The 25,853-nt window shown below is 51.8% G+C and overlaps 11 protein-coding genes across 11 annotated transcripts; 5 read left to right on the top strand and 6 right to left on the bottom strand.

Annotated features, from left to right (window-relative positions):
* Positions 1-95: 95 nt before the first annotated feature.
* On the bottom strand, positions 96-2,599 carry CC1G_08376 (other/FunK1 protein kinase; the record flags this gene model as incomplete). The annotated part of the gene is made up of 5 exons (XM_001831720.2): positions 96-465; positions 1,107-1,210; positions 1,265-1,491; positions 1,542-1,752; positions 1,823-2,599. 5 exons carry the CDS (start codon positions 2,597-2,599, stop codon positions 96-98), a joined length of 1,689 nt encoding a protein of 562 aa, XP_001831772.2.
* A 778-nt stretch (positions 2,600-3,377) lies between these two features.
* CC1G_08375 (hypothetical protein) lies at positions 3,378-4,157 on the bottom strand (the record flags this gene model as incomplete). Its single annotated transcript, XM_001831719.2, has 3 exons — positions 3,378-3,530; positions 3,586-3,728; positions 3,785-4,157. 3 exons carry the CDS (start codon positions 4,155-4,157, stop codon positions 3,378-3,380), a joined length of 669 nt encoding a protein of 222 aa, XP_001831771.2.
* Positions 4,158-4,687: 530 nt separating this feature from the next.
* CC1G_08374 (hypothetical protein) lies at positions 4,688-5,357 on the bottom strand (the record flags this gene model as incomplete). The annotated part of the gene is made up of 2 exons (XM_001831718.2): positions 4,688-4,965; positions 5,018-5,357. 2 exons carry the CDS (start codon positions 5,355-5,357, stop codon positions 4,688-4,690), a joined length of 618 nt encoding a protein of 205 aa, XP_001831770.2.
* A 235-nt stretch (positions 5,358-5,592) lies between these two features.
* CC1G_14901 (hypothetical protein) lies at positions 5,593-6,083 on the bottom strand. The gene is made up of 4 exons (XM_002910878.1): positions 6,051-6,083; positions 5,928-5,995; positions 5,803-5,874; positions 5,593-5,739 (listed from the first exon to the last, which is right to left on the bottom strand). Exons 1-4 carry the CDS (start codon positions 6,051-6,053, stop codon positions 5,706-5,708), a joined length of 177 nt encoding a protein of 58 aa, XP_002910924.1. The 5' UTR covers positions 6,054-6,083; the 3' UTR covers positions 5,593-5,705.
* A 532-nt stretch (positions 6,084-6,615) lies between these two features.
* Positions 6,616-8,841, bottom strand: CC1G_14900 (hypothetical protein; the record flags this gene model as incomplete). The annotated part of the gene is made up of 12 exons (XM_002910877.1): positions 8,583-8,841; positions 8,505-8,520; positions 8,365-8,446; positions 8,200-8,309; positions 8,018-8,144; positions 7,840-7,960; positions 7,689-7,783; positions 7,385-7,629; positions 7,226-7,327; positions 7,006-7,163; positions 6,865-6,944; positions 6,616-6,802 (listed from the first exon to the last, which is right to left on the bottom strand). Exons 1-12 carry the CDS (start codon positions 8,805-8,807, stop codon positions 6,616-6,618), a joined length of 1,548 nt encoding a protein of 515 aa, XP_002910923.1. The 5' UTR covers positions 8,808-8,841.
* An 813-nt stretch (positions 8,842-9,654) lies between these two features.
* On the bottom strand, positions 9,655-12,167 carry CC1G_08372 (hypothetical protein; the record flags this gene model as incomplete). Its single annotated transcript, XM_001831716.2, has 3 exons — positions 9,655-9,732; positions 9,811-11,290; positions 11,341-12,167. The coding sequence occupies 3 exons, from the start codon at positions 12,165-12,167 to the stop codon at positions 9,655-9,657; spliced, it is 2,385 nt and encodes a 794-aa protein (XP_001831768.2).
* Positions 12,168-13,339: 1,172 nt separating this feature from the next.
* CC1G_14899 (hypothetical protein) lies at positions 13,340-13,765 on the top strand (the record flags this gene model as incomplete). Its single annotated transcript, XM_002910876.1, has 2 exons — positions 13,340-13,562; positions 13,632-13,765. 2 exons carry the CDS (start codon positions 13,340-13,342, stop codon positions 13,763-13,765), a joined length of 357 nt encoding a protein of 118 aa, XP_002910922.1.
* A 1,278-nt stretch (positions 13,766-15,043) lies between these two features.
* Positions 15,044-15,319, top strand: CC1G_14898 (cytochrome P450; the record flags this gene model as incomplete). Its single annotated transcript, XM_002910875.1, has 1 exon — positions 15,044-15,319. The coding sequence occupies one exon, from the start codon at positions 15,044-15,046 to the stop codon at positions 15,317-15,319; it is 276 nt and encodes a 91-aa protein (XP_002910921.1).
* Positions 15,320-16,309: 990 nt separating this feature from the next.
* On the top strand, positions 16,310-18,980 carry CC1G_14897 (hypothetical protein; the record flags this gene model as incomplete). Its single annotated transcript, XM_002910874.1, has 4 exons — positions 16,310-16,548; positions 16,598-16,871; positions 16,924-18,064; positions 18,117-18,980. 4 exons carry the CDS (start codon positions 16,310-16,312, stop codon positions 18,806-18,808), a joined length of 2,346 nt encoding a protein of 781 aa, XP_002910920.1. The 3' UTR covers positions 18,809-18,980.
* A 540-nt stretch (positions 18,981-19,520) lies between these two features.
* CC1G_08370 (hypothetical protein) lies at positions 19,521-22,645 on the top strand (the record flags this gene model as incomplete). The annotated part of the gene is made up of 9 exons (XM_001831714.2): positions 19,521-19,544; positions 19,750-19,842; positions 20,013-20,202; positions 20,256-20,453; positions 20,507-20,531; positions 20,620-21,135; positions 21,186-21,523; positions 21,570-22,488; positions 22,639-22,645. 9 exons carry the CDS (start codon positions 19,521-19,523, stop codon positions 22,643-22,645), a joined length of 2,310 nt encoding a protein of 769 aa, XP_001831766.2.
* Positions 22,646-24,029: 1,384 nt separating this feature from the next.
* On the top strand, positions 24,030-25,569 carry CC1G_08369 (hypothetical protein; the record flags this gene model as incomplete). The annotated part of the gene is made up of 6 exons (XM_001831713.2): positions 24,030-24,078; positions 24,323-24,525; positions 24,579-24,658; positions 24,949-25,111; positions 25,174-25,380; positions 25,453-25,569. 6 exons carry the CDS (start codon positions 24,030-24,032, stop codon positions 25,567-25,569), a joined length of 819 nt encoding a protein of 272 aa, XP_001831765.2.
* Between the last annotated feature and the right edge of the window lie 284 nt (positions 25,570-25,853).

Raw genomic sequence — 25,853 nt, 5'->3', positions numbered from 1 at the left:
ATTACAATTAAGTAACACCGTACTTCTAAAACCTTTCGACCGCCCTCGAAATTCGGGGCCGACCCGTCCATCAAGGATCCGGATGCGCGGCTGACTCATGCGTCGGGATCTGTGGTGAGTGCGTCTCTGCCCGTTACCCGTTCCTCCTCTTCGACCTCCCTCAACAAGACTTGCACCACGCTTTTAAAAGCATCAATCATATCATCATGTGTCACGTCCTGACCCAAACCTGTTGAAGACGTCGCAATACCGTCCCCAAAGAGTAATTCGCGCAATTTGCAAGCAAGGGGTCGCAGCGGAGCGAATCGTGGCAAGAAATGGGCGAGAAGCGTGGCCCGGAATGCGCTTTCATTGCACACCATCCCCCACTTTCGTATACCGACCTGTCTTGCTGCTCCATTGGCCTTGTTTATGTGCTCTCCTTGACCAAGGATGCGGAGAATTGCGTCAGTGGACGGTGTACCCCTAGGGATGGTCAAGGGGTTTTAAAACCCCCAGGGTAGAGGCCAGGGGTAGACCGGGGGTAGGGGTAAGGGTAGGTCTCCGGCTACCCTTGGCCAAACCCCTACCCCCAGCCGGGGGTAAGGGTTTTGATAAAAATCAACCAAAACTAGTGGGCTGCGGGCCGTTAAACGGCATACAACCGAGGCCTGTTGGGACAAAATGCCCCAAAACCAACAAAAGAAAAATCCGCAACATCGAGAGTCGAACCCTCGACCTCACCAGACGTCACGTGGCCTTCAGGTGTCGAGAATTTTGGACGCGCGAAACCCCGCGCAAAAGAACCCGAGTCCCAACAGGCCTCGGAACCTGTTTATTTCAACATCTGTGTATAGTTTCTACTAAATAACTGCTGTATGAGTGATAAAACACATCAAAATATCTATATAATCTACTGTAATTAATGATTAGTGCCAAAATGCTAAAAACCCTTGGTCAAAACCCCCAGGGTTGGGGGGTAAGGGTACTACCCCTACCCCTGACTGAGGGGTAAGGGTTTTGGGGGGTGGGGGTAAGGGTAGGTGTCCGACTACCCGGGGGTTACCCCTGTCCTTCCCTATGTACCCCCCAGGGTTCGGGATCCTTCAGTAGCGTGGCCAACGCACACAACGCAAAACGTCCAAAAGAATGACTCGAGGTCGTGTCTGACATGATGAGGACACTTTGGGCCTTGCACGAGCAGCTCAACTGCGACGGATGTGTAGTCGCCCTGTGTTTTAAGGTCAGTTGTCGTTCGTCAAGCAACATATGGTTCCGGGCTTACGTGGAGGCAGTTAGGATCGGAGGCACTGTGGACATCGTCCTGAAGCTGGATAGCGTGACCGAAGCTCGTCAGAAGTCCCGCTCGGAGGAGTCTCTTGGTCAATGGCTTGAGGACGCAATGCTGCAAGGAGACCAGGTCCAGGTATCTCGAGGAATCAAACATCATGATGCTCCAGACGCTTATGTTTCGATGAAGGATGTTGCAACCTTCGAGCAGATATAGGTGAGCTATGTTTCCGACATAAGTCACATTCATCCTCGACAGCTAAACTACGCACCTTGAATAGTGTCCATGAAGACAGACAGCAACTCCAGGTTGTCTCGATACGACAGGAGAGCGTCCGCGCATGGCACCATCGTTATCCGGCGAAGCATCAGTGGTTGAGGTTTCCGAGCAGGCGTGGGTTTCTTCGATAGAAGGAGGAAGATCGAATCCTTGCTACTCGTCAACACCTCGATTGCTTGCACCTGCGGGACTCCTGGAATATCCTTGATCGCTGAAAGGATACCAACTTTGCAGCCGAAGACCGTTCCCTCCCAGACCTCCTTTACAACGCACTCTCTCCCGCTCCTCGTTTGCCCCTGCCACACTCGAGTTCTTCGTGTCGGATAATGGGTGCAGCGTCTTTACAACACGGCATTCCAGGGCTGGGTTCCACCCCTTCAGAACCCTGTGGTCATCTTCATACACAATGAAGGGTGACTGGCCAAGCATGCGATAGGAGCCAAGTGTCAGTCCAGCCAGCATCCGTATGAATCGAAGAGTATCTTGGTGGGCGTTAAACAGCTCGGAAGACGCGAATCTCTGGTGGTCGTAGTACAGTAAACGGACTTGGGGTCCGTCAAACTGAGCACAGAGGTAGAACTGGCGGTCTTCTTGGGCTTTGAACACCCTGGCAGCCCCATTGAATGCTGAGCGGTACGACCGGAGGAACAGGCGGGCACCGGCGAGTGTTGGCTTGGACGGTCCATCGATTGGAACGAGCTCGAGCTCTGGTGTCCAATTATTGTTACTGTAGTCGATCTTTTGGAGGGTCCATATCCTTTCATCGACAGGCATCCTCGACTCCGCGCAAATGTCCCGCAACCTCCTCCCTATCATGTTCAAAAACACACATAGCTCCGCCGCGTGCTGTCCTCGATCGAAGGATACCGGGTACCCCTTCCAGGCTTGCGAGCTGGGTGAATAGATCTCATCATTATGGGTGAAGGAGTTGACGAGGGTGCTTGCGGCAAGTGGGAGGGCGGCGTCAGGGAAGAGGTATTCCACCAAGCCGACGACGTCCTCGTACTCTGCGAGGCCGTGGCTCCGAAGTGACAAAGGGGAAGCTTGCATGGGGAAGGAGAGAAGGGGCTTTTCGTCCAGGGAGGTGCAAGGCTTTTGCGGTAAAATGGCTCCTCCCCGCCTGGACAAAGGCTATCTCGTGGGAACGATAGCCTTGCCAGCTGAGCCATCCCATATCACCAAATGGCAGTGAGCCTATCGCTTTCTCGCCGTCGAACATTCCCGCAGGCATGACTCGCCTACCAGGGCGGATTGTCTTCTAGTAAGTCGTATTGTCGATATTTTTTCTTTCCTGGAAACGGGAACAAGTCTGACCGACAACCCCAGCCGAATCTCTATCCTTCTCGCCGAGATTCAAGCCCAAGCGGTTTGTGGCCACCAGGTGTCCGGCGGTGTCTCCGCATTGTCACCAGCTGTCATGTCTACAACTGGGCTGTTACTCGTCTCAGCCTTATGAGGCTTCCCAAAATCTCCGAATTTCCTCTACAAGGCGACATTATTATTCCCAGCGTCCCGCGGGCCAGGACTCGCGGGATTGCAATATCCACATGTCGAGTCAAAATAATTTCTCTGGTCTCGAATAGACATCCAAGAAATACGCCGGACTGTACAAATTGCCGTCGAGTCCTCCTTAGGTTCGTCGACAGCAGCGGCGCTGACGCCTTTCGAACTTCCAAATTATTGAGATAAATTACATGTTAATTGGAAATGGGTCTAGGCTACAGATAGAATGTTCCATGGATTCCTAATGTACCGATGTGCGCTCTTGGGAGCCAGCTCCATGATGCAAAGCAAAGGAAAGAGAAGGATGAAGAAATTAATAGCCTTTCTAGAATAAATCGAGGATACCGTCCTCAAGTTGACAGAACTCGCAGCGGCACGGATACCAGGCGGAGGCGGTATGCTCGAGCAACTGCTCTAGATAGCCCTTGTGCTTCATTACGGCGGTGAATAAGTTAGAGTACCCCTCATTATGAGTGTACTGTAACCGAGGGTTAGCCGCAGTTCCTTCGAATGAAGGTCAAAGTAGCACATACGTCGTGTGTGGATGAAAATTCCTCGTCACAGCCCCATTCTTCCTCTTCGGAGAAAATGTCGAAGGTTGCGGTGGCATCGAAAGGTGACACGGAGTCCAAGTCCGATACGAGAGTCGTGCCACGGCTAGAACAGGTGGACGCGCCTTTGGGATTACAGTCAGAAAGCTGCGGGCACAAAATGGATTAGGACAGAACGTACTATCGCAATCGGAGAGCTCGAGGAGATCTTCTTGGGTAAAGTATATGGGATAGTGCTTTTGTGCGAGATCCTCTGAAAGTGAGATAGTAGGTGTTGGTTCGGATTCAAAGAGCGACATGGTAGCGGTGCTGTTGTAGGGAGCGACTCGATTCCGACTAGTAGCAGACGTGAGAGGTGGGTTGTGGAGGCTGACACAGAGAGCCAGCCACGGAAGCCCAAACTTATATCCCAGGACACAGTACCGGCCATCGATAACTCGACGAACATGGACAAAGTGGTACCCCAACACAAAGGGTCGCAATCCTTTCAAAAGTCCAAAGTCAGTCTGCAGAGACAAAGGGTTCGAGTGGCGAGTGAAAGTCTTCTTTGTCATTATGGAACATCACGTTGTCCGTCTTTGCTGATTCTCAGAGGGAGCCAGTGCCTTGGTGTTGTGATTGGGGTGCGATGTTCGTGAAAGACAAGGGGAGAAAGAGTGCTTTTGACCTTTGTTTGCGCGACATTCATGCCAGTCGGAAGATCAATGATGCCAGTGTTCGAGCGCCGCCTAAAGTCAATCCTCAGAAATGCTGAGTTCGAAGGACCGGAGGCAAGTAACAGTAAAAAATATTGAGGCGTTGTCTTCAATCATAGGTACTAGAGTGTCGGGCCCAGATAGGAGAACGTGAGGTTCGAGGAGGGTGCAGCGGAAAACATTGCGTTTTAATTGCCGGGAGTTCGGTAATCATACTGAGGATGAAATTCCCGGCATCGGACGTGCATGCAGAGTCATGACGTCATGACCAGGACACGTCGTGTGACAACGACATGGCTCTGATGGAGAGCAAAGTGACTTCGAAGTCGAGTCCGGAGAGCGTAAATGTAAGGTACAAAAGAGATACAAAATCCAAGTAAAATACGTTCCTAATTTTGTGCCATAAAATCATCCGCGCTACCTGTCTCTGTGTCGCATTCTCTCTTAATGCTTTCGACGAGCTCCATTAACTCGGATGCACCTTCCTTGGATAAGAGATCCTTCGTCCAACGATCTCTCGGTGCCACATCCTCGATTCCCTTTTCCGATTCGCGGAGAATAGCAGCGGGTTGGACTTCTGGTTTTTCCGCGTTGGTATCAACAGTGAAGAAGCAAAGCTTGGTTCCGAAGGCGCTGATGCCGCGTAAAGTGTTAAGGGGACAGAGGCCTCGAGGGTGAATGAGCATTGGACTCATTGAGCAACCAGGGGAGGTATTTACCAGCAAGTGACATCAGCTGGCCCCGCATCTGAGCGTCCGCCATTTCCCTCGCGAGTGGCGACTCTACCACCGCTGGCGCCGTGATCAGAAACAGGAGCACCGGCAGGTTCTCGTACTGAATTTCCAAAAGCATGAAGGCGAGCTCTGGCGGTTTTCCTGTCTCAGGATTTGGACGATCCTTCGCTGTTATCGAAAACGAGGATCGCGGAATGACGGTGTACTCGGATGTTGGAGAGAACATGTAGTTAAGCAGCTTGTTATAGGGGCCGTGAAGGTCCATTTCCCCAGACCCCTCGGGAATGATTTGGAATTGGCGGGCAATTCTGGTAGGCCAAGGCATGGTGCTGGCTGGTGGGGAGCAGTGTCGGGGAGTATAGTGAAAGGGGATGGTGTGCAGAATCCTTTATTCGCACGAGACATTTACTTTCTCAGAGAGCCACTCGCTCCACGACTATGACATAGATTATTGCTCGGACTGAAGTTATATTGGGCCAGATCCTACTGTAAGGATTCGAAGCCCCTCATTGTCAGAGAAGTCTCGTCCAGTCGAATCACTTGCAGCGGGGCAGTTTAAAGCACATTCAAAATGTCCATTGTCGTTATTGGCAGGCACTACTTTACAATTAACGGAGACAACGACAACGTAGGTGGATCGCAGTGCTACTTGGTCACGGTGAAATCAGTGTATTTAACACTTGCACTCTCCGGGCTTGCACTTGCAACTACAAAGGTTAAAGTGCTGTCAGTTGATCGGTCAATACCGCGAGCCTATAAACAGTACGCACTCGCCACAGGTGCAGCTGCTGGAACCGCAGCTCGCGGTCGATGATTGAGGCTTGGCGTCACCGCAAGTGCATCTGGAGGGTCGGTCAGCGAATGAAGTGAGACATCATAACAGTAGTTGACATACGGGTTGCAACTGCACGAGGTACCGCATTTGCACTCGTGGAGGTCAACGGGGGTGGTGAAATCAAAGATCTACAGCGGCAAGTTGAGCAAACCGAGCACGACGAGCGATTGAAGCTGTACCGACCATTGTTGCGTTTCGTGTGTACTGTTGGAAGACGGATTGAAGTGGGTAGTAGCTTGATGGATTTCTGAGTGAAACCACCGACCTTTTATATACCCTTGAACAGCTCCATTTTAGCGGATACCTGGAGACCGCGTTACTCAGCACAGACCATCCATAAAATGCCTCACCCGCCGATTAAAGTGGGGGAATAGGGGTGGATAGGCAATGATGTATGCCAAGACTGAGGCAAATGTGCGCAGCCAATCAGCACCTTCAAGTTGCCCTGTGGGCGGAAGTATTCTGCATTTAGCAAGCTAACGGCTCCAAAAATACTACGCTATACTACGTCCAACTTTTTGAGTGCCCACGTATGTACTATGCCTTCCCCAGATGGGTATCCTTCACCCAGGTGGGATTAGCAAGTGGCTTTAATCTCCAGACATGCTCCAGGCCCTGGAGCTTACCCGGACGTTATCCCACACATTACACAACGGTTTAGGTCACACAGCCCAAGGAATAGCATCATTATAATGTACAGTAATCAAGGCGACTCCAGGAAATAAGTTACGAATGAAAGCCGAAGCCCCTACAGTGTATACTTGAAGTCAGGATGCTTGTCACCAAGCTCCAGCCACGCTTCCTTCCCAGTTCCATCCGAGTCGCTTTCATTAATGAATGGAGCCAGAATCTTGTCCCGATTACGAGCTTTCCGCGAGTCCATCCATCGGAGGAGAAGCATGTTCGTCGCTGCGCTAAGGGTAATGATGACGGAGCTTGATAACAGGAAGAGTCAAGCTCTACTTCAATCAGTCGAGAAAAGGGAGATCGAACTCACAACGTGAGGTTCGTTATCGTCGCTGTCCGGTACCTGGGCGCGTCCTTTCTAGGGAATTGTGTAGTGCTGAATATGCCCCCCTGTCCGGAGCAATGCGTGTTAGAGTCCCACCCCTCGAATCACCAAAGAGGTTGTACTTACGACATTGGTGGCCATGAACGCAAATGCAATGCTGGTTGCCCTTCTGAAGTAGGGCTCGGAGTTGTTGGACAACCAGGCTGCCGCGATCGGCGTACAGGCATAGATGCCAGGAACCATGAAGAAGAAAGACGCATAGCTGAGCCAATTATTTTGTGAAACTGAGAAAGGTGGATGAGAAACTCCGCCACTTCGTCCAAGCCGCACATCGTGTGACGCTTACCGTAGAAGATTACCCAACCGATGGTTAGAATGGTGGCAAGGACAATAAGAGGGGGACCACGTCGATTGAACCTGTCAGAAATCCATGATCCAATGATGCTGACTGTTATACCGGGGTCAGAAACAATCTGGAATAGAGCTAACAAAGAATCGAGCTCACCGACGAAAGCCACGGCAAAAGGTCCAACGCTCAAAAGCTGACTCTCGTTAGCTGTGAAATCCAAATCATTGATGATGGTTGGGACGAAAACAGCCAGCCCGTTGTATATGCTTCCTCCCAGAATGAACACGACGAAAACGAAGAAGACGTGGGGTGAGGTGATAGAGCGAACGATCTCCTTCGGATTGAATTTCTCGTCTGCTCCTATCGGAGGCCGGTCCATTTCAAGAAGTTTCGCTACAGACCTGATCAACAACCAAAGGATTAGTACAGGCGCCAAAGATTGACGTTCTATGTAACCCACTTTTTCTCCGCTGGCGAAAGGACCCTTGACTTCTCCGGGTTGGCGGGGACGAGGAAGAAGCCTATGAGCCCGACTACAAGGGTAATTAATCCTTCCTGGAAAGACGTGAGCAATCATGAGAACTTGAAAGATGTCGGGACACGGTTCTTACAATGATGAAGATCCATCGCCACCCAGGGAGCCCCGATTTCCCGTGCATTCGCGTGATTCCAGCCGCCAGTAAACCGGAGAAGGCACCTCCAACAGACGCAGAAGACGCGAAGTAAGCAATCCTTGACAGAAGAAGAATCAGGAACTATCCACTTGATCAGCACAGTTTATCCGCTCACCTCAGAGACAGTTCTTTCCGGGTATAGAATCCTGATAGATAGAGGACGATTCCCGGAAACATAGGGCCTTCCAACAGTCCTAGCACAAGACGAATGGCGAGAAGGCCACCATAATTTTTCACGAAACCTAAGAATAGGGCTGGTGAGAACTGACGAAGGCATGTTGAGAGATAAATACAAACCCTGGGCAAGAACGACAATCCCCCAACCGGTCAAGACCGCAGGAAGTAGAAAGTTAGGCCCAATCTTTTTGAGTACGAGATTCGAAGGTAGCTCTGATAAAATATACGGGCTGCAGAGCTGTTGTATCAGCCAGTGCCCCAGTAGGATTGTCATAGAAAACCAACCCATAGAAAACAGCTATAGCAATCGAGAATTGTTTGTCGGTCAGGCTCAAGTCGGATTGCATTCCGGCGATGCGAGCATTGCCTTCAGCGTTCGGATCAGCACTTCATGGTTTCCGGGAGATGTACGGCGAGCAGCTAACCGATATTAGTGCGATCCTGTAGCGCAACCCAGACTTCAGCTTCATCCTTCCAACACAAAGCAGTCGATTCCTACTGACCAAATAACCAAGGAAATTGAACATCGCCATCACAGGCATTAAGGTGAGATCCAGCTTGAGCTTGGCGCGTCGAACCAACTCCCTCTCTTCATCTGTTAGCCCGTCGCTGACTTTGCTTTCGACGGGGGACTGAGATTCCACACTCGACTTTGTGCTGGACTGAACCTCGACTTCGAGCTTCTTCTCATCCTTCTCATCGGGCGGGTTTGAATCAGGTGCGGACATTGGTCGGCGAGAAAAGCGTGAAAGAGCGTGAATGCACCTTCACGCTAAAAAGGCGGGGTGGATGAGTTGGAGGGAGGGAGGGTATTGTTGGCGAAGACAAGGCGCTATATGACAACACAGGGACGTCGGTTATTTAAAGTCGACAAACCGAGCTTTCCCCTGGTCACGCAGGCGCACACATGGTTGGAATCTCGAGTGAGACGTGGGACAGTCAGTGCCATATGTGCACGTCCCACAACGTATCTCCACCTACACACAAGCGGTGTCAGTGCGTTCCTGGTCATTAGAAGAGATCAGATGTTACATCCACGGGTTGCGTCGTTCTCCAGCGAAAGAGCTGTGCGAGCCAAGCCGAGGGGAAGCCCTCAAGTGACTTCGCTACCATATGAACATGTACGCCATCTATGATAGATGTCCCGTGCTTCGTTCTCGTTTTGGTCAAGGCACCCACTTTACCCTGTCCTTTGAGATCCACGTTTGTCGAAATAGGCAGGCCATGGCGAGCGATCTGAGGCCCAGGTCAACCAGCTCCAACTTCGATGCCACCCATCTCTGTCAATCCCTGGTCAATCCCAATCAAGTATCACGTCGAACGTAACGCGTCTAACTTCGCCGATTACACTCGATACACTGTGTCGAACCGGAGTTTGATGGTCGGTAGTAACAGTTGCGCTACTTTCATGTTGCCGCGGCATGGGGCGACGATGATGGCGCTGAAACTTCAGTCGTCGCTTACACTTCCGAGACGAACAGTCCCGCAAAAGCACCTCGGCTAACTATTCTAATTACCTACATGTGAGAGACGTATTCATCAAGTTTCAAAAAACCAAAAAGCTCTCACGAAGTGTTACCAAAACCTCGTTTGAACTCCATCCAGACCATCTTTCATCCTCAACATCACGGCGTTAGATGTCAGACTCGAGAACTGATGGAAAATAAGGAGTGAGTACATACACCAGCAATCATCGGAGAACCCCCCGATTCGGAAAAAGAAATTACTTACCCCATTCCCAATGAGAAGCTCAGCTCTCTGTGCCACGTACATGTCGACGGCCTGACTGGCATGTTTTTCTTCAGGTGTCAAGACCAGATTTCGGGAGGAGCTGATGGTCAATTTACTTGCTGCGTGAGAGGATGATTTTGGATCCGTGTCGTCTGCTGCTCCATCGATCAGTTCATCGTCCTCCCAGGTGTCCCTCGAGTCTAGGTCATCATCTCTTCCTACGACCACATACAATTCCCAGTTCGGATTCGACCATTTAAATGACCTCGTCCGTTTTTCAGACTCTCCCGTCGACTGTTCCCGCGAAACGACAACCTCCACGTCGATCTTCACCTCCAACTCCTTCAAGACTCTTCCCACCTCCCTCCCGACTTCCCCAGCCCAAGCGTCTCCCCCATTGGTCATCAAGTAAACCGACCTCACGCTTCCTTCCAGACTTCGCCTGAGCTCGGACAACTCCACCTGATAACTATCCTCTCTCCTGCCAGCGTCTCGACTGCCCATCTCGAAGGCTTCAACAAACTTGACGAACTTCCACGCAGCCCAATCGTGAACCACCTCTCCCACGCGTCTCCCGATCTGCTCGGTCGATGGGAAACAGCGCTTCATATAGATGGCTTTCTTCGCTTCGTTTGTGGGTACGTCGTGGACCAGGGCTTCTGTTTGAGGAGGAACGGTAGGCGCCCACTCCCCTGGTGGGTGGGAGACGGCGAACTCGACCTTCGAATTCACCTTCCTCGTACCCACATCGCCGCCTTCGTGATCATCGGGGATAGAAATTGTTACTCTCGCCAGTCTAGCACGGTCGTGTTCGTATCCGCTGTTACCACCATCAAGCGGAGTACTGCCCTCGACCACGCGGGGGACGGTGAATTGATCCCCAACTCCCGGTCTCCTATCGCCTCCGACGAACGGTACATTCGCGCTGCTGAGGGAACAGAAACCCGTGAACGGGGAGTTCCATTCCGCGAGATTGGAGCAGTGCTCAGCGAAATCGCCGCGTCGAAGATGGAGGGCAAGAATAGGAAGGGTGGATGGAGCGACGCTTTTCGTTGAGCTGGGTTGGAGTGACTGGCCACCGGCCGACGGCGTTTGAGGGTATGGAAGTGTGATAATTGGTGCACCTCGTAGACCATCCACATCTGGGGCTCCAAGTGCGAGTTCCTCGGACGAATTCACGAAAGGAGGGTATGGGTAATGATTTGGATAGTCCGGATAACCGAGGGTGATGGCTGGGAGACGGGTCTGCTGCGCTGTCCTGAACTCGTGCTCCACGATGGCCTTGACATGTGGCCCGAATAGCTGAATACCTCCGGGAGCGTTTGGGATTCCCCTAGGACCCTTTGGCCAGGTGAAATCCAGTCCGAGAGCATTCCGACTGAACACTCCGTAGACGAGGGGTGACCACGACCAATGCTGCAAAGCCGGAGAAAGGCGAAGTGATGGCCACAACGGGTGAATAGAAGGTGTCCCAAAAACCCTGGAGAGCGAGTCAGAACCAAGGAAAAACATTACAGCACTCGTACGTACCAAAAGTCAAAAACCTGGCCAGTGTCCTTCACGATCTCGACGCAGCGTTGATCTCGTACGTCTTGCATCCCCAGTCGAGCCACCCATGCCTTCATGATTTCTTCTCCCGTCGACTCTCGTACCTTCTTGCTTCCAGACCGTCCGTCGTTCACATATCGGGATAAAGGCGAGTCGCTCACTTCGTTCGCACGGATGTAAAACCGCTCCTGCTCCGGACAGATGTCTTCAAAGTGCGGCCTCGATACTGGCGTAAGATCGTCCTCTTCTCCCTTCCCAGTGGCGTTTACACGCACACCACCCCCAACCCAGCCCCCCAGAAAGACGGACAGTGGTATCCGGCTAGGAATGATCTTGCCGCCGCCAGCACCGTTCACAATTCTTCCCTTCGCCCTGGTTCCCCCGTCCTGTTGTCCGACGACTTCGACTTCCCCGCTGCCTTCTGGCCACACACTCCACAGCTTCCCTTCTTCCCAGGCAGGACTCCACACGTACTCGTAGAACACGAATGACCGATTTGACAGGTAGGCGAGATGAGCGTTGAGGACGAGCTCTTGCAGGTGGTTGTTGAATCCAAGCAAATGGACATGGTTTGCAAAGTGGATGTACTTGGTTCTCGTGGCACTGACAATGTTCTGGGGGAGCGATTCCTCGTAGTCGAAGTATTCTTCGTATAGTGGTGGTAGATCGACAACTGGCCCATGAATCTTCCACCCAAGGATCTCCTTGTTTGGTATCAAACCTGCTCCGTCAAACGCGCCATCTCTGAATGCGATGATTGGGATGAGGTGGAAGGTGAGGTAGGTCATGACAATGAACATTGCGACCATGAGGAGCAACCGGTAGTATCTTTTCATTACGACCATCTTGCAGAGAGGGGGGATCGGTGGCGAGTTTCGTCCTGTTGTCGGTGCTGCGTCTGATCTCTAGTCCTGCTGTAGTACCTGGTGGTTATTTACGAGCAGCTCATTTCCGCAAATGAAGTGAAAAAGTCGTAACAGCCGGTATCCAAACGTTAGGGTTTGATGACAAGCTTGAATGTGAATTTTTGCTGACGTTGAGAAAACCTAGTGCAGGTACGACAGCTTTGAACAGAGAGAGGCCTACAAGCTCGTCTCCGTAGTAAAGCGACTGAGTTGTCCTGCAGAGCTCAGATTGTGATGGTCGTGGTGGTCGCGATAGAAGAAAAGGGACTGCGATCAAAAAGTTGGCTGGCAGACGTGAACGGCACGCGTGCTATTTTTAGATCAAATGCCAAGCCAACCGTCGGGCGCTTAACTCCATGCAAGCCTTTCCAAGGGCGCGTTTTGCGTTTTTGGCCGACATTTGCAAAGGACATAGACTAGATAGTTGGACTCCTTCAATGATCCGCAGAGGGCATGGGAAACCTGAATGATCAAAGGGTTCGTGCTCTCCGGCGCTGCGCCTTCCGTGAGGTCGTACTGTTTTCTCCAAACGGTTTCGTTCCGTGCCTATCTTGACAGCTTCCGCTCATTCTTGTGGGACTCATCAGTATGGAGCCTAATGCACGGAGACTGACCTCGACACATGCACACTTAGGATCGGACTTCATCCTACTCCGGACACATCAGCAGTAGTGCTCAAGTTACTAGTCTGCGCGTTTAACGACAGTCTTACGAGAGGGCCCTTCCGTTAGCCCAAGTACTTACAACAGTCTGAACGCTGTGATCCTGTAGCCCGGAGACCTATCGACCTCCGACTCGACCGTCGTGCCGCGCTAAATACCATCGCGGCTCGCTCGACTTGGCTGCTCATCATCCAAATCAAGAGTATGCGGAACATTTCCCGAGAGTGCGTGATGATCTTCCGAGTTTAAATGTCAGGGCGCTCTGAGGCCCCTTAAGCTAAAATGTCTAACACTTCCATAATGACGGTTCATGGACGCATATCGTGGAACATTCGGCTCGTGACTTTGCCATCCCAGTGTAGGTTATATAACCCTCGCAGCCACTGCTTTGGTTACATTAATTCTCTCAGCAAGATGCTAGGCGCCTCCGGTCTCCTGGCAGATTTCACAGTTCCTGTCGTCCCCGTCTTCATCTTTCTGTTTGGGTTCGGATACGCCTACGTTACTCGTCAACGACGACCCAAGAGTACCTTCCCAGTTCCTCCAGGGCCCAAACGTCTGCCATTCATTGGAAACGCTTTACAAATTCCGTTGGAGGAGCCTTGGAAGACATACAAGGAATGGACACGGCTATACAGTGAGTCTCTCTACTCTAGAAAAACCATACTCCCGATAGTCTGAACTGACGTCTGTATTGAATACCAAGGCAATGTCATCTACATGGAAGTCATCGGTCAACCCATCGTCATCCTTAACTCCTTCTCTGGAGTACAAGACCTCCTTATCAAGCGAGCAGCAAAGTACTCTGATCGTGCTACCATCCCCGCAATCGAAATGTAATATGTATCTTTGCCTCTTAACTCAGACGTTCCATTGACCCGAACCTTTTATTGACCTCAGGTTAGGATTGGACTGGAGCTTCGTCTTAATGGGCTACGGTCAGAAATGGAGAGACCACAGACGGTCATTCCACCAGTTCCTCAATCAGGCTCAAGTCCCTCGCTTTTTCCCAATCATCGAACGGGAAATGCATACGTTCCTCCAGCGCTTGCTCGCCGAGCCGGGAAACGTCCATCAGTTCATCCGCCAGTGAGTTCAATTTCCATTCTGTCTCCTATGCTGTCGTTACCAATAAAACTGACAACGACGCTCAACGAACTACCGGCCGGAGTAGTATGGTCGGTACATCCCTCATGCGCGTCTCCTACGGAATCGACGACGCGACTTACAATGGGCGCTTAATCGGCCAAGTGGACGAATTCATCCGGGGTTTCTCAGAGTATTCTTCCCCAGGTCGGCTATTAGTCAATTCGTTCCCTATGATGCGACACATGCCCTCATGGCTTCCGGGGGCTGGGTGGAAAAGAACCTTGGAAGACCTCAAAAAGCTCGGCACCGATTGTGTTAACCGACCTTTGGATGACGTTCAGAAACAAGTGGTGAGACTATAGTTCGATTTGCCGAGATTATTATGGGCATGGGCTAGGGCTGACCGCACGGCTTATAGACGAACGGAGAGCAGAGTGAATATCCCAGCATCACTCGAGAGATGGTCGATGCTCTTCCGAGTGAAGACGATCGGGAATACCAATACCAGAAACTCCTGGCTCGGAATGTTGCCGGGACGTCGTACGTCGGTGCGTACTAGATCGCCTCTACAAGCTGAAGGCAATCCTCAAGCTCCGTATCTCGAAACATACGTAGCTGGATCGGACACGACAATCAGTTCTGCTTTTGTAATCCTGTTGGCGCTTGCGATGAACCCAAAGGTCCAGCGGAAAGCCCAAGCGGAGATCGACAGCGTTACGAAGGCTCAACGGCTCCCAACTTGCGCGGATAGAGACTCCCTTCCATACATTCAAGCTATTGTGAAGGAAGGGAGTCGGTGGTTTACTATTCTCCCGCTCGGTGTGTTCCAGTCCAATTGAGCGCCAAAGCATAGCAAGGATGTTATTAAAGGAGACGTTTTTTCACAGCTGTTCCACATGTCGCTCAAGAGGACGACGTATATAACGGTCATCTCATCCCAGCTGGTACAATGGTGCTGCCAAACACATGGTACTTTCCATCTCTGATATTTGAATCATACCTCCGACCGACCGACACTGCAGGGCAATTATGCACGACCCAAACGTTTTCGAGAATCCTATGGAGTTCAAACCCGAGCGTTACCTGAAAGATGGAGTAATCGACTCGACAGTGCTAGACCCAGAGTCCGGTGCCTTCGGGTACGGTCGACGAATCTGTCCAGGGAGGTACTTCGGTATCGAGTTGCTGACACTTTACGTCGCCTCTCTCCTCGCGGTGTACGACATCAAACCGGCGAAGGACGACGCTGGAAACCCGATTCCAATCAAACTCGAGATTGATCCTAGTTTGTTGCTGATTGTGTGAGTCTTTCGTTTTCCATGTGGCTGTTTGGAGATTCACTCGTTATTAATGAGATTGGTAGGCAACCTAAGGTTTTCAAGTGCGAGATTGTACCTCGGTCACCGGAGCACGCTTCTCTACTCAAAGCCAGTATATGTTGAAACACCGTGTTTACCTTCGTCAATGGTCACGTTGGACTTTCGTGGATGTTGATCATTGCCCCGAAGAACAACGCTGGCAGGACTCGGAGACTCGAAAGCAAAGAGCCTTCGCGGCGCGGCTTGCGGACTTTGAACACGGTTCTACCCGTGCCGACAGCAAACGGGTCTCGATTTATTGAGAAAGTCTTCTCCTGGTAAATAGACAACAGAGGATATAACTAAAAGAAACCATAGTCTTTCAGTACAAACGTGCAATCAGCGCATTTATTGGTCTTTAGCTTTGCTCGGACCGGCAAGTTGGATCGGAGATCACATCGAGGATGGATTGCCATGTTCTGAAACGGGCCTTCATGAAGGGTTCAACTTCTCAACCTTCACCAGCTAAATCCAGCGCATATTACAGTTCTAGAGCGCCAGAGTTATTGAAATTACGGCTTCCAGAGCCCTTGATATCCCAAATCTTGACGGTCCGGTAGCTCAGGCAGGCCTAGCCTCCTCTGGCTGTCGTACGCGACTCTGGGCAGGTGAACGAGCGTTAACGACATATTTCTACCTTGAAACCACCTTGAAACCATCTGTCACTTCTTCTTCAGGCCAGGTGCGCATTTTCAAGCAGTAATATGGCTCAGATTCAAAATTGTGACCCGCTATCTCGCCGTTGAACAGGGTCCGTGATTTCAGGGATTCACTCAGGCTGCCAAACCAAGGTTCTTGGCGCACGGACATCCCCAAGGTTCGTGTCGTCATCTTTACCGTTCCAGCCACGCTGTTTCCACGAACGACACTTGTTGAGGCTCGTCTAACGAGTCTCTTTACCCTAGATTTCAACCTCTGGCCAGACTCGACGCCGCTCATGTTCGCGCCAGACGTCGATCTCATCATCGACTTTCGCGTCAGCAAGACTGTTTCGCCGTCCAAGCAGCAGACGAGGGAGGAGGCGAGGAAGGCGGAGAAGCAGTACAGTCGGTTGATTGAGATATTAACCTATGCTGGGCTGAAGGCTGTTGGACGGAGAGGAGAGTCGTTGGGACATATTTTGGTCTTTGTGAGCTGTCCCAAGGGTCTGTTGGACAATCTTATCAAACGCGAGCGGTGGGTGCACTCTTCACGTCGCTCGGTGCCTTTCTGACATACGTTGTAGACGATCCGACTTTCTTTCTGGTCTTCCAGTCACCCCTGTCGCCACAGGGAGCACCGTCGAGCCCCTTTCACCGGCAGATCGTATTCGAATCGTACACTCATACATTTCTTCGACTCCCGCGGATGGTGGCTTGGGCATCTCACCTGATTCTCCCGAGTGGGACCTCGTGCAAGGCATATTCCCTCTTCAGGACCGCGAATTCAACAAAGTCTGGGTCAAGGCATGGAAGCCTAGCACTATTGCGTCTGTCAATCTAGGGAAGGTTCGGGCGCAGGTATGACCACGTCCACTTCATCGCGCACATCCCTACTAACCACATCACATAGTTCGGTGACGCTGTGGCGTATTATTTCGCATTCTTGTCCTCATACACCACCTTCCTCGTGTTTCCAGCCATCCTCGGCATCTTTGCCCACTACGTCCTCCTGCCCTACTCCCCTATCTACTCGTTCCTCATCGCAATCTGGGCCACGTTCTTCGTTGAATGGTGGAGGGTCCATGAACGTATCCTCGCATTGCGATTCGGCACTCGCAACTCCTTCCGAGTAGAGAAACGACGAGCGCAGTACAAGCAGGGTGTACCATGGTGGCGGCGCGAACTCCGAATCTTCCTTACCCTCCCCGTAATCCTCGTCTTCGGAGCAGCCCTGTTCGCCATCCTCACCGGTATCTTTGTATTCGAAGCCTTTATCACGCACCTTTATCAAGGACCTGGCAAGCAGATCATTGGATTCTCACCGACAATACTCTTCGTTGTTTTGGTTCCCCGGTTCCTCGCCCTCTATCATGCATTGGCGGTTCGCCTCACGAATTGGGAAAACCATGCCCACCAATCAACCTACACCTTCTCGATGACGCTCAAGACGTTCGCGTTGGGAGCACTTGTGGCATACTCGGGCCTCGCTCTCTCGGCATTCGTTTACGTGCCATTCGGAGAAGGCGTGATGCATCTCGTCCAGAGGTTGTTGTTCGACCCTTCGAAAGCTGGAAGCGCAAGCGGGCTCGCAGCGATGATTAGCAGCGTGCTGAATGGAACGACCAGTGGTCTGGAGGTATCCGAGAAGGACACTGCTGCGGGAGGAACACATCTTGGACTGTGGGACATGGACACCATGAACGCACGGAACAAGCTCAACCCTGCAAGATTGCGAGACCAAATGTTTGCATTCACGGTAACCAACCAGATTGTCAACACCTTCACTGAAGTCGGCCTCCCTTTCGTCCTGCGCGGCGTGAACACGTTCTTGAAGAAGGGCAAACCGACCAATGGCAATGGTGACTCGCTCAAGAAGAAGGTTGTGTTTGAGGATGAGAAGGAAAGGGGCGGATTGGAGGAGCGTGCATATTTGGAGAGGATACGGAGTGAGGCGGCGTTGCCCGAGTATGACCTGTTTGCGGATTACAACGAGATGGTGGTGCAGTTTGGGTATGTTGCTTTGTGGTCTACGATTTGGCCTCTTGCTGGCGGTGAGTGCACAGGACCTTGTCCTCCCTTGCAGTCTCTGACGCGCGAATCTAGCCATGGCCTTCATCAACAACATCTTCGAGCTTCGCTCTGACGCTTTCAAGATCACCGTTCACCACCGCCGGCCTATGCCAGTCCGAACGGACACCATCGGGCCCTGGCTCGATGCTCTAACCTTCCTGACGTGGTTGAGCGCACTGACGAACTCGGCATTGCTCTACCTCTTCTCTCCTTCTCTCCTTTCTACACCATTCCAGACGCTCGTCAATGTCACCGACACGGACGCACCAGCCAGTGACGCCAAACTGACGGCAGAAGAACACCTCGTCGCAGCTGCAGGTGGAACGGGCTCACCGAATGCATGGGGTGTGGACGCCTCTGCCAGTCCCTCGAACGTCGGAGCGACAAAAGAGCTGCTGTTGAAGGCCGCGCTGGTCGCTCTGGTCGCTTCGCATGTCTACATCATCGTCAAGGCTCTTATTCGACATGTCGTGGAGAAGATCTGGTGGAAGGGCAGCTCAGAGGTGGCCGAGAAGGAGAGGGAGGAGGTTGAGTTGAAGCAGAAGTTTTTGAGTGGGGTTGGAGTGCAGGTGGATGGTGGGGAAGATGGGGTGCCTGTGGTGGGGAGTGCGGTGAAGAAGGAGAGGGATGTTAAGGTTGCCAATGCACCCCTAGGCGATCCTGAAGGGTTCTGGGACCATGACGAAGGTGTGGATGAGATTCAGAGGATCGTGAAGGAAGCGTAGAGTTGCTTTCTTTTTCTTATGACCAGCTTCGGACGTTAATGACTATTGTCTTTTTTGCTAATTCGTGGTTTACCCTTTCGTTCTATTTTGTTTGCTGAGCTGCCTCCACGCTTCCGTTATGCCAGTCGATTCCTCTGTACGAAGGATTGCACCGGGTATCCAACCTGCCTTCCCTTAATGCGTGCAACAGCGCTTGTGAACGAGGTCGACCTCAGTGCAAAAAAAGGTGTATCTCTTCCAGGAGGATTGAGTGCGTGCTGCTAACCCAAAATGAAATTAGCTTTTTCAGAGAAGCAGAGACCAAGGCAAACTGTGGTAGAAGCGGTAGGCGCCTAAACACCTCGGCAAACACTGGTGTGGTCCAGAAGCCGTAGCCAAACAAAGGAAGTGCCCTGCGTCGCCCAGAGCCAACTTGAACCTCGTTCAACAATTGGCATTGCTCTCCCTCCACCTTACAGAGACGCAGGCGATTGGTATTATTTAACGATTAGAGATGAAGCCATCAATCAAACAAAGACCTGGTTAGCATAAGCATGCTCAAGGCGGAACGCTATCCAATCGATGGGTACATCGATGGCCTATCAAGATCACCTGACGAACACCTTGCTCAAGCCTCGAGGATGCAGCTCTGCTGGGCGCCAAATCCTTTGATATCAAACCACCATCTTCTTATCCTCATCTCCCTTGAAGTACCTTTGGCTTAGGAGCTGCAATGGGCCAAGGGGTCTCATTTCAGGTGGGTGGCAGATGATGAGCATTTCTTGTATCGATGCTTAACGTCTGCACAGAACGAACTTGAAGGAGACCCTTCGAAGCTCGTAGGGGATCATATAGCCAGCGTGGATAAAGACGAACAGCCAAGTAACCATGCACGCCTTGAGGCGAGTACAGCGAAAGATACCTCTGTCTTCATGGGTAACAGGTGCTGACCCTCCTGAAAGGGTCGGGACGCGCCAGAACTACGTCCTTTGTTGCTCACAGACCATCGAGCAGCCAACTCTGGCAGCGGAGGGGAGCAAAGTCTCCGTGCACAGGTCTGTCCGACGGGATACCCTATTACCCGAAACTCAGGCACTGACGGGCATGCAGGACGCTGGTGCAGTGCAAGGGCTTTTACCAGGGAGCTCGACTACTTCCGCAGTAGATGACTTCGAGGCATGGGTTTTCACTGCTAATATACTTACCCCTCACTCATCCGTCACAGTGCCGTCACACCACGAGTGACGTTGCTCGGGTCGAAGATGGCGATGGAGCAGTAGCCAACTGTCCAACCGTTGAAAGCAACCCGGCGGTTCTTATCTCTGGCGGCGCCTGCGTCACCGGCACCCCCGTCATCGTTGGTGGAAATGTTACCAATGCGAACATTTACAATGGCCCCGTTCACTTTACGATGGGTAAGTGTCTGGCAGCGCAGATAACATTGTTTGGCTAAGATTTTTATGTCAAGGCGGATCCAAGGATGAAAGGCTCAATGAATTGAGTGGAGAAATCCGGGACTGGCTCGCACCCAACGTCAACTTCCACGCCATCCAGCAGCTAAACTACGAAAAATGGACCGATGGAACACTGTCCTGGTTTACCGAATCAGAGGACTACCTGACATGGAAAGATGGAACACATCGTATCCTTTGGGGTACTGGAATTCGTAGGTCCATGACATGTTCAAATGTCGGCTCGATACTCATCCCATCGTCGCAGCCGGTGCAGGTAAAACCATCCTTGCGTGAGTCGCTCCCAAAATCACCAATGATGACGGAACTGATGATTGTCCAGTGCGAGGACCATTGACGACCTTCGGAAACTTCAAAAAGCATCCCCCAAGAAGCTTTGTGTTGCTTTTGCGTACTGCCGATATTCCGAACGATTGAACGTCAGGGATACCCTCGAATCCCTCTCGTTAAGCAATTCCTCGAGACCGACCCGTCTCTTGTGGACCTAATCGAACCCCTCTATTCTCTGCAAAAAGAGAGGAAAACCCGGCCCACCCAGGAAGAGCTCGTGGATTTGTTACGCCAATTCGAGAGCCGGTTCGACGCCGTCTTTTCTGTTATTGACGGACTGGACGAGGCGCTGGTCGATACCCAGTTCGACCTGATCAAAGCGATCGGGACCCTTCGTGGCCGGTTTGCGTTGACGTCGCGGCCGTTGAAGAGACTTGAGTCAGGACTCCCAACCACCAGGTTCTACTCGGTAACGGCGAACAACTCCGACATCATCCTCCTCATCCTCCAAAAGGTTGAGCGGAACCCCGGCTTTCGAAGCCTCCTGGAGCAACATTCCTACCTAGGTGAACTGGTCCGACGAATTTCGGACAAATCTAAGGGGATGTAAGTAACTTCCGGATAACTATGTCCCTTTTTGTTGACCGTCTTCTCAGGTTCCTTCACGCCGCCCTCCAGGTCGAAGTTGTCCAACACTGCCTCAGCATCGCAGCCATGGAACTTGCTCTGGATAGTTTCCCAGCAGACCTTCGCGACATGTATTCCCAAGCACTGCAGCGTATCTGCGACCAGGAGAAACAAAACGCCGATCTAGCCAAACATGTCCTTCTGTGGCTTGTTTTTGGGTTAGAGGCACTTTCGTTCCCCGACCTGCAATACGCCCTCAGCCTCACTCTTCCCGACTACCCCACCGGGGTTGACAAGGAAGGCCTTCTGTCGATATGCTGCGAATTGGTCACCGTGGAAGCAGAGACGGACCGTGTCCGCTTAGTCCGTGAGTTCTTCAATCATTTCGTTCGAACATCTCTGATTGGCGCTAGACTTTACTGCTCGAGATGCTCTCGCGTCCATCCTGGACGAACATATCCCAAACCCTCATGGCTTGCTCTTTAAGGCAGCTGCTCAGCGCCTCGTTGACTGTGGCATCGTTGACAACTCCGCCGGTGTGAAGACCTATAGCGACCTCTCCAACGCATTCAAACATTACCCGCTTTTGAAATATTGCTACGACCATTGGGGCTACCACGCACGGGAGTGCATGGCAAATCCAGTGTTGCGTGATGCGGTATTCGACTTTGTCCGCCAATGCAAGGCGTTCCCAGAGGACGGTCTGCACTTCTTTCCTGGTCTCACGTTTCTCTCCCCCCTTCATAATGTGGCGCGACATGGACTTCATCACATTCTCGACGAAGTTCTCGTGAAATGTGCAGGGGGAACGGTGACGTTGCGCACGCATGGGGGGAGGAATTTGACCCCGTTGATGCTGGCCTCTGAGCACGGCCACGTGGGGGTCATTGATGCGTTGCTGCGGTGCACCAGAAGCTCGATGTTGCGGTCGACGTTGAGTGGCGAATGTCGACCAGGGAGACATCTGTTATCGGTCCAGCTCAATCTTCGCGACCGCTGGGGGATGTCAGCTCTCATGTTTGCCTCCAGAAAGGGGCATCAAGATGCAGTGCGGCGTCTGCTCGCTCACAAGGACGCGCAGGTCAATCTTACCGACAGCAGCGGCATGACGGCTTTGATGCACGCCGCCGCGTCCTACTCTAGCGAAGAAGACGTCGTTCAACTCCTGCTGGCGCACAAGGACACCCAGGTGAATCTCGCCGACAACCAAGGCTGGACTGCATTGATGCTCGCGTCCCACACTGGCAAAGAAGGCATCGTTCGATGCCTGCTCGCTCACAAGGACAGCCGGGCTGATCTCACCAAACAGAGTTGGGCAAACGGCATTGATGCGTGCGTCGGGAAATGGCCACGAAGGCATCGCTCAACTCCTGCTTGCGCACAAGGACACGAATTGCTTCGAGAAGTGGATGTTGGCGCTCGGAATCTATGCGCGCTGGTGCCAACGACTCAATGCCCTCCGTCTACTGTCACATCTCCCAGTGCATGATGTCACTACCCACCTTCCGCTGTGCGCAAACCCATCGACTCTCCTATCCATGGAGGCAACAAACAACAGGTTCTATAATTGGAGAGACTATCTCCAAGACTCTCTTATCTCTCCAAAATCACGCAATGCATCGAGAGATGATGGAAGCGTCAAATCAATGGAAACATAGTAGTTAGCTGAGAACTGTCAGTTGTACCTTGTTACGATAGGAAGATACATCAGGTGTTAATGTTTTCGTTGCCTTCGCTCAGTTCGCCGCGTCTTCCTTCGGTGAAACTATAAATAGTCTTATCCACGCCATTCCCAAAAAGATTGGACTTGCAATCTGTTTTCTTACTTCCATGGTTCCATCAACTCTCTTTATAGATTCATGAAAGCGGCGTGTGATCTTTGAAGCTGCTCCAGTTTTGTCATTTTCACGACCCCTGTCTGTCCAGCTCCTTCGCAATAGAATCGGCTGGGAGTGACTTAGAAGAGAAACCCAATGGCTCCCACTTCTGCGAAGTGCAGTAGTTGAGATTGCTATCAATAAGAGACATGAGGTTTCGCGGAATCGGGTTTTGGAAGTTGCGAGCCAGAACTCTAATTGCACTGAATGAAAGAGGTACTCGTCTAATGCGTTCAGACCACTGCGGGAACTTCGCCCCCCTTCCCGCGATGCCTACAAAGTTCCCTTCCTGATGATGCCACCCGTGGAACCGACTCTGCTCCGATCTTTTTCTATTAGGAAGACCACGTGCACTTGTGTCGAAACCGATTTGCGTGCGAGGGATGTGGCGTCGAGACGGACCAAACCGACATACGGGCTCACAAGTTCCTCCAAAACCTCGAAGGTCGGTCCGAGTCTCTTCCCATTGGATTGACGATCCCTTCACAGTTGTGGTGTCGGCAGCCGTCGAACCTGTCAATGAATACGACGAGAGACTACTCCCCTCGCCACTCTCCACAACTCCAGTCTGTCCACTACTCCACGTTAAGAGACATCTGGAAGTCGTGTCTGAATCCCTGTTCTTCGCCAGACGTATAATAGAAATTGAAATCAACAAAGATTTCAGGATCCAACTTGCGCGGAGTTGAATTTCTGGAAATTGCGAGTCGGAATTTTGATAGCACCGAATGAAATAGGTACTGGTCGAATGTGTTCAGACCAACTTGGGAAGCCCACTTCCCTTCCATGACACTTGTAAGGAGTCCCTCCTCGCGAAGACATACGATTCTTCCGTGCTCCTTTCTATTGGGAAGAAAGCAGCTCTGGTTCGATGCTGATTCACGTGTGAAGCAAGTGGCGCCCAGTGGGTTCAACCAGCTCTCCAGGCTCCCTCGAGAACCTAGAAAGGTGGGACATCCCCGCCCGGCCTTCGAGATGAATACAGCTTGGCGGACTATGGACGGAGCCGAATTCGAGAATCGGTGGAAGAATTCGAAGTTGGGCCGTAAGCAAAGCGGCTCTCCCTGGTATCCAGTGACGATATCCTTGCTTCCTCTGGAGTGTTCCTTATGGGTCCGTTTACCCGTGACTCCTCTTCAAAATACTATAAATACAGTGCGATTTGAGGCTTGGTTAATCCCAGACCAGCTTTTGAAACCGACCAACTGCAAAAACACTCAACAAGTATCATCCATCTCTTTGCACAAGATGCATAGACACTGACAGCTCTACGTTCTACAGTGTCTCAGGAGATCAAGCCTATTACCGAGCCTCAACCCGGGCTTCCCCTCCTACTGAATTCATTCTCCCAGAATTCGTTCATTTCAAAAATCCCCAGGGTCGATACCTGAAGAGCGTTCCGAACAGCATCGGATGGTACGGCCTCAAGTGGGACCCCACAGCTCCCGACCTCGACTGTCGCTTCAGGGTTCGACAGATCCCTGAAGAACCGGTGAGAGCATGCCTCCGCCTACAAGAGGAACACACTAACCTACCATTTGACAGGGCAAATTCTACGTCCTCGGACGAGCGAGCGACGACTATCGCTTCTGCGTCTCCTTGTACAAGTCCAGCGGAAGTACCAAGTACTACGACTGCGACGTTTCCAGCATCCCCATCAACGGCGTCCCCTCTTCCTACGTCTGGCGTATCGTACCCGTCGGCGGAAACGACATCTACCTCGTTTCCGACAACACCTACGACCGCCCCATCATCTTCATGAGCAACTGGGAGAACCAGCGCTACAAACTCTGGGACCACAACGACTCTTTTCCTGGCTCGACGTCGTCCGCTCCACCACCTACGCGGGCGATTCCAACAGGATCACCGTCGAGCGTGCCGCCCTCCGCACCGACGTTTACGACGTCCAGTACAGGATTGACGATAGCAAGATCATCGAGCTTACTCCTACTATCGCGATCGAGAAGGTGTTGGAGAATAGGACTGATGCTGATGCCAGCCAGTCCGTCTCTTACACCTACACGAAGAGCGAGGAAGGTAATTGGAACAACGCCGCTGGTATCGAGCTCGGACAGGGGGTATGTGTGGAATTGACTCTTCCCTGCCGCGCTGTCTGACATGGATCTCTTTTTTGTCCTAGTTCACCTTCAAGGCTGGTGTTCCTTTCATCACCGAGGCGGAGGTCGAAGTCTCTGTCACGGAAGCGTATGAACACCAATGGGGTGGGTCAACGATCGAGTCGGTCGAAGTGCAGACTTCCACCTCTACCGTTGTTCCGGCCCACACCACGGTCAAACTCACCGTCTTGATCTACAAGAGTCAACTCGACATTCCCTTCTCGTATACGGTTCGTTGATATTCGTCTTCTTTTTCTTTTGCTTTTGCAAGGTGGAGCTCTAACACCGTCTGCATTCAATAGGAGAGGGTCACCAATTTCGACGGAAGCGTCGTCGAAGTCAAGAACAAGGAAGGCGTTTACCACAACGTCCAGTTCATCAAGGATCATGCCACCAGCGATCCTATTCGTCGCATCTAAATCTCAATTTGATTATTGTCCAATTCCACCCCCTCTCTCCCCATTCGTCCCCATTCCTGTCTCTGAAAGATCGCGAGTCGTGAAATGGCCTGGAAGAAAACTACAACTAAATAACTACAATAGCGGACAATAGCGTTGTACTACCATCGTCGTTCTTAGCCAATCTATGTGGTTAACAGACCCCGGCAGTGAACAGCTCTTCCAAATATCAGCTTTTCCAAAGGGGTCTCTCATGTTGGGCGTCTATCTCCGAGGTCATACCTTCGCAGCGTAGGAGTTGAGTA

The sequence above is a fragment of the Coprinopsis cinerea genome (assembly GCF_000182895.1).
Source record: "Coprinopsis cinerea okayama7#130 chromosome 7 map unlocalized cont3.7, whole genome shotgun sequence".
NCBI classification, from domain to species: domain Eukaryota; kingdom Fungi; phylum Basidiomycota; class Agaricomycetes; order Agaricales; family Psathyrellaceae; genus Coprinopsis; species Coprinopsis cinerea.
Note: the sequence above shows the minus strand (reverse complement) of the source record. Positions and strands in the feature narration are given on the sequence as shown.

Bases quoted from the DNA above. Each gene is read 5' to 3' on its own strand.
- CC1G_14901 (XM_002910878.1), bottom strand. The intron at 5,875-5,927 runs GTATGTCAACTA...CCGACCCTCCAG, and splicing joins ACCTCGTGCAGTTGCAACCC to ATGCACTTGCGGTGACGCCA. The intron at 5,740-5,802 runs GTGCGTACTGTT...TAACCTTTGTAG, and splicing joins AGCAGCTGCACCTGTGGCGA to TTGCAAGTGCAAGCCCGGAG.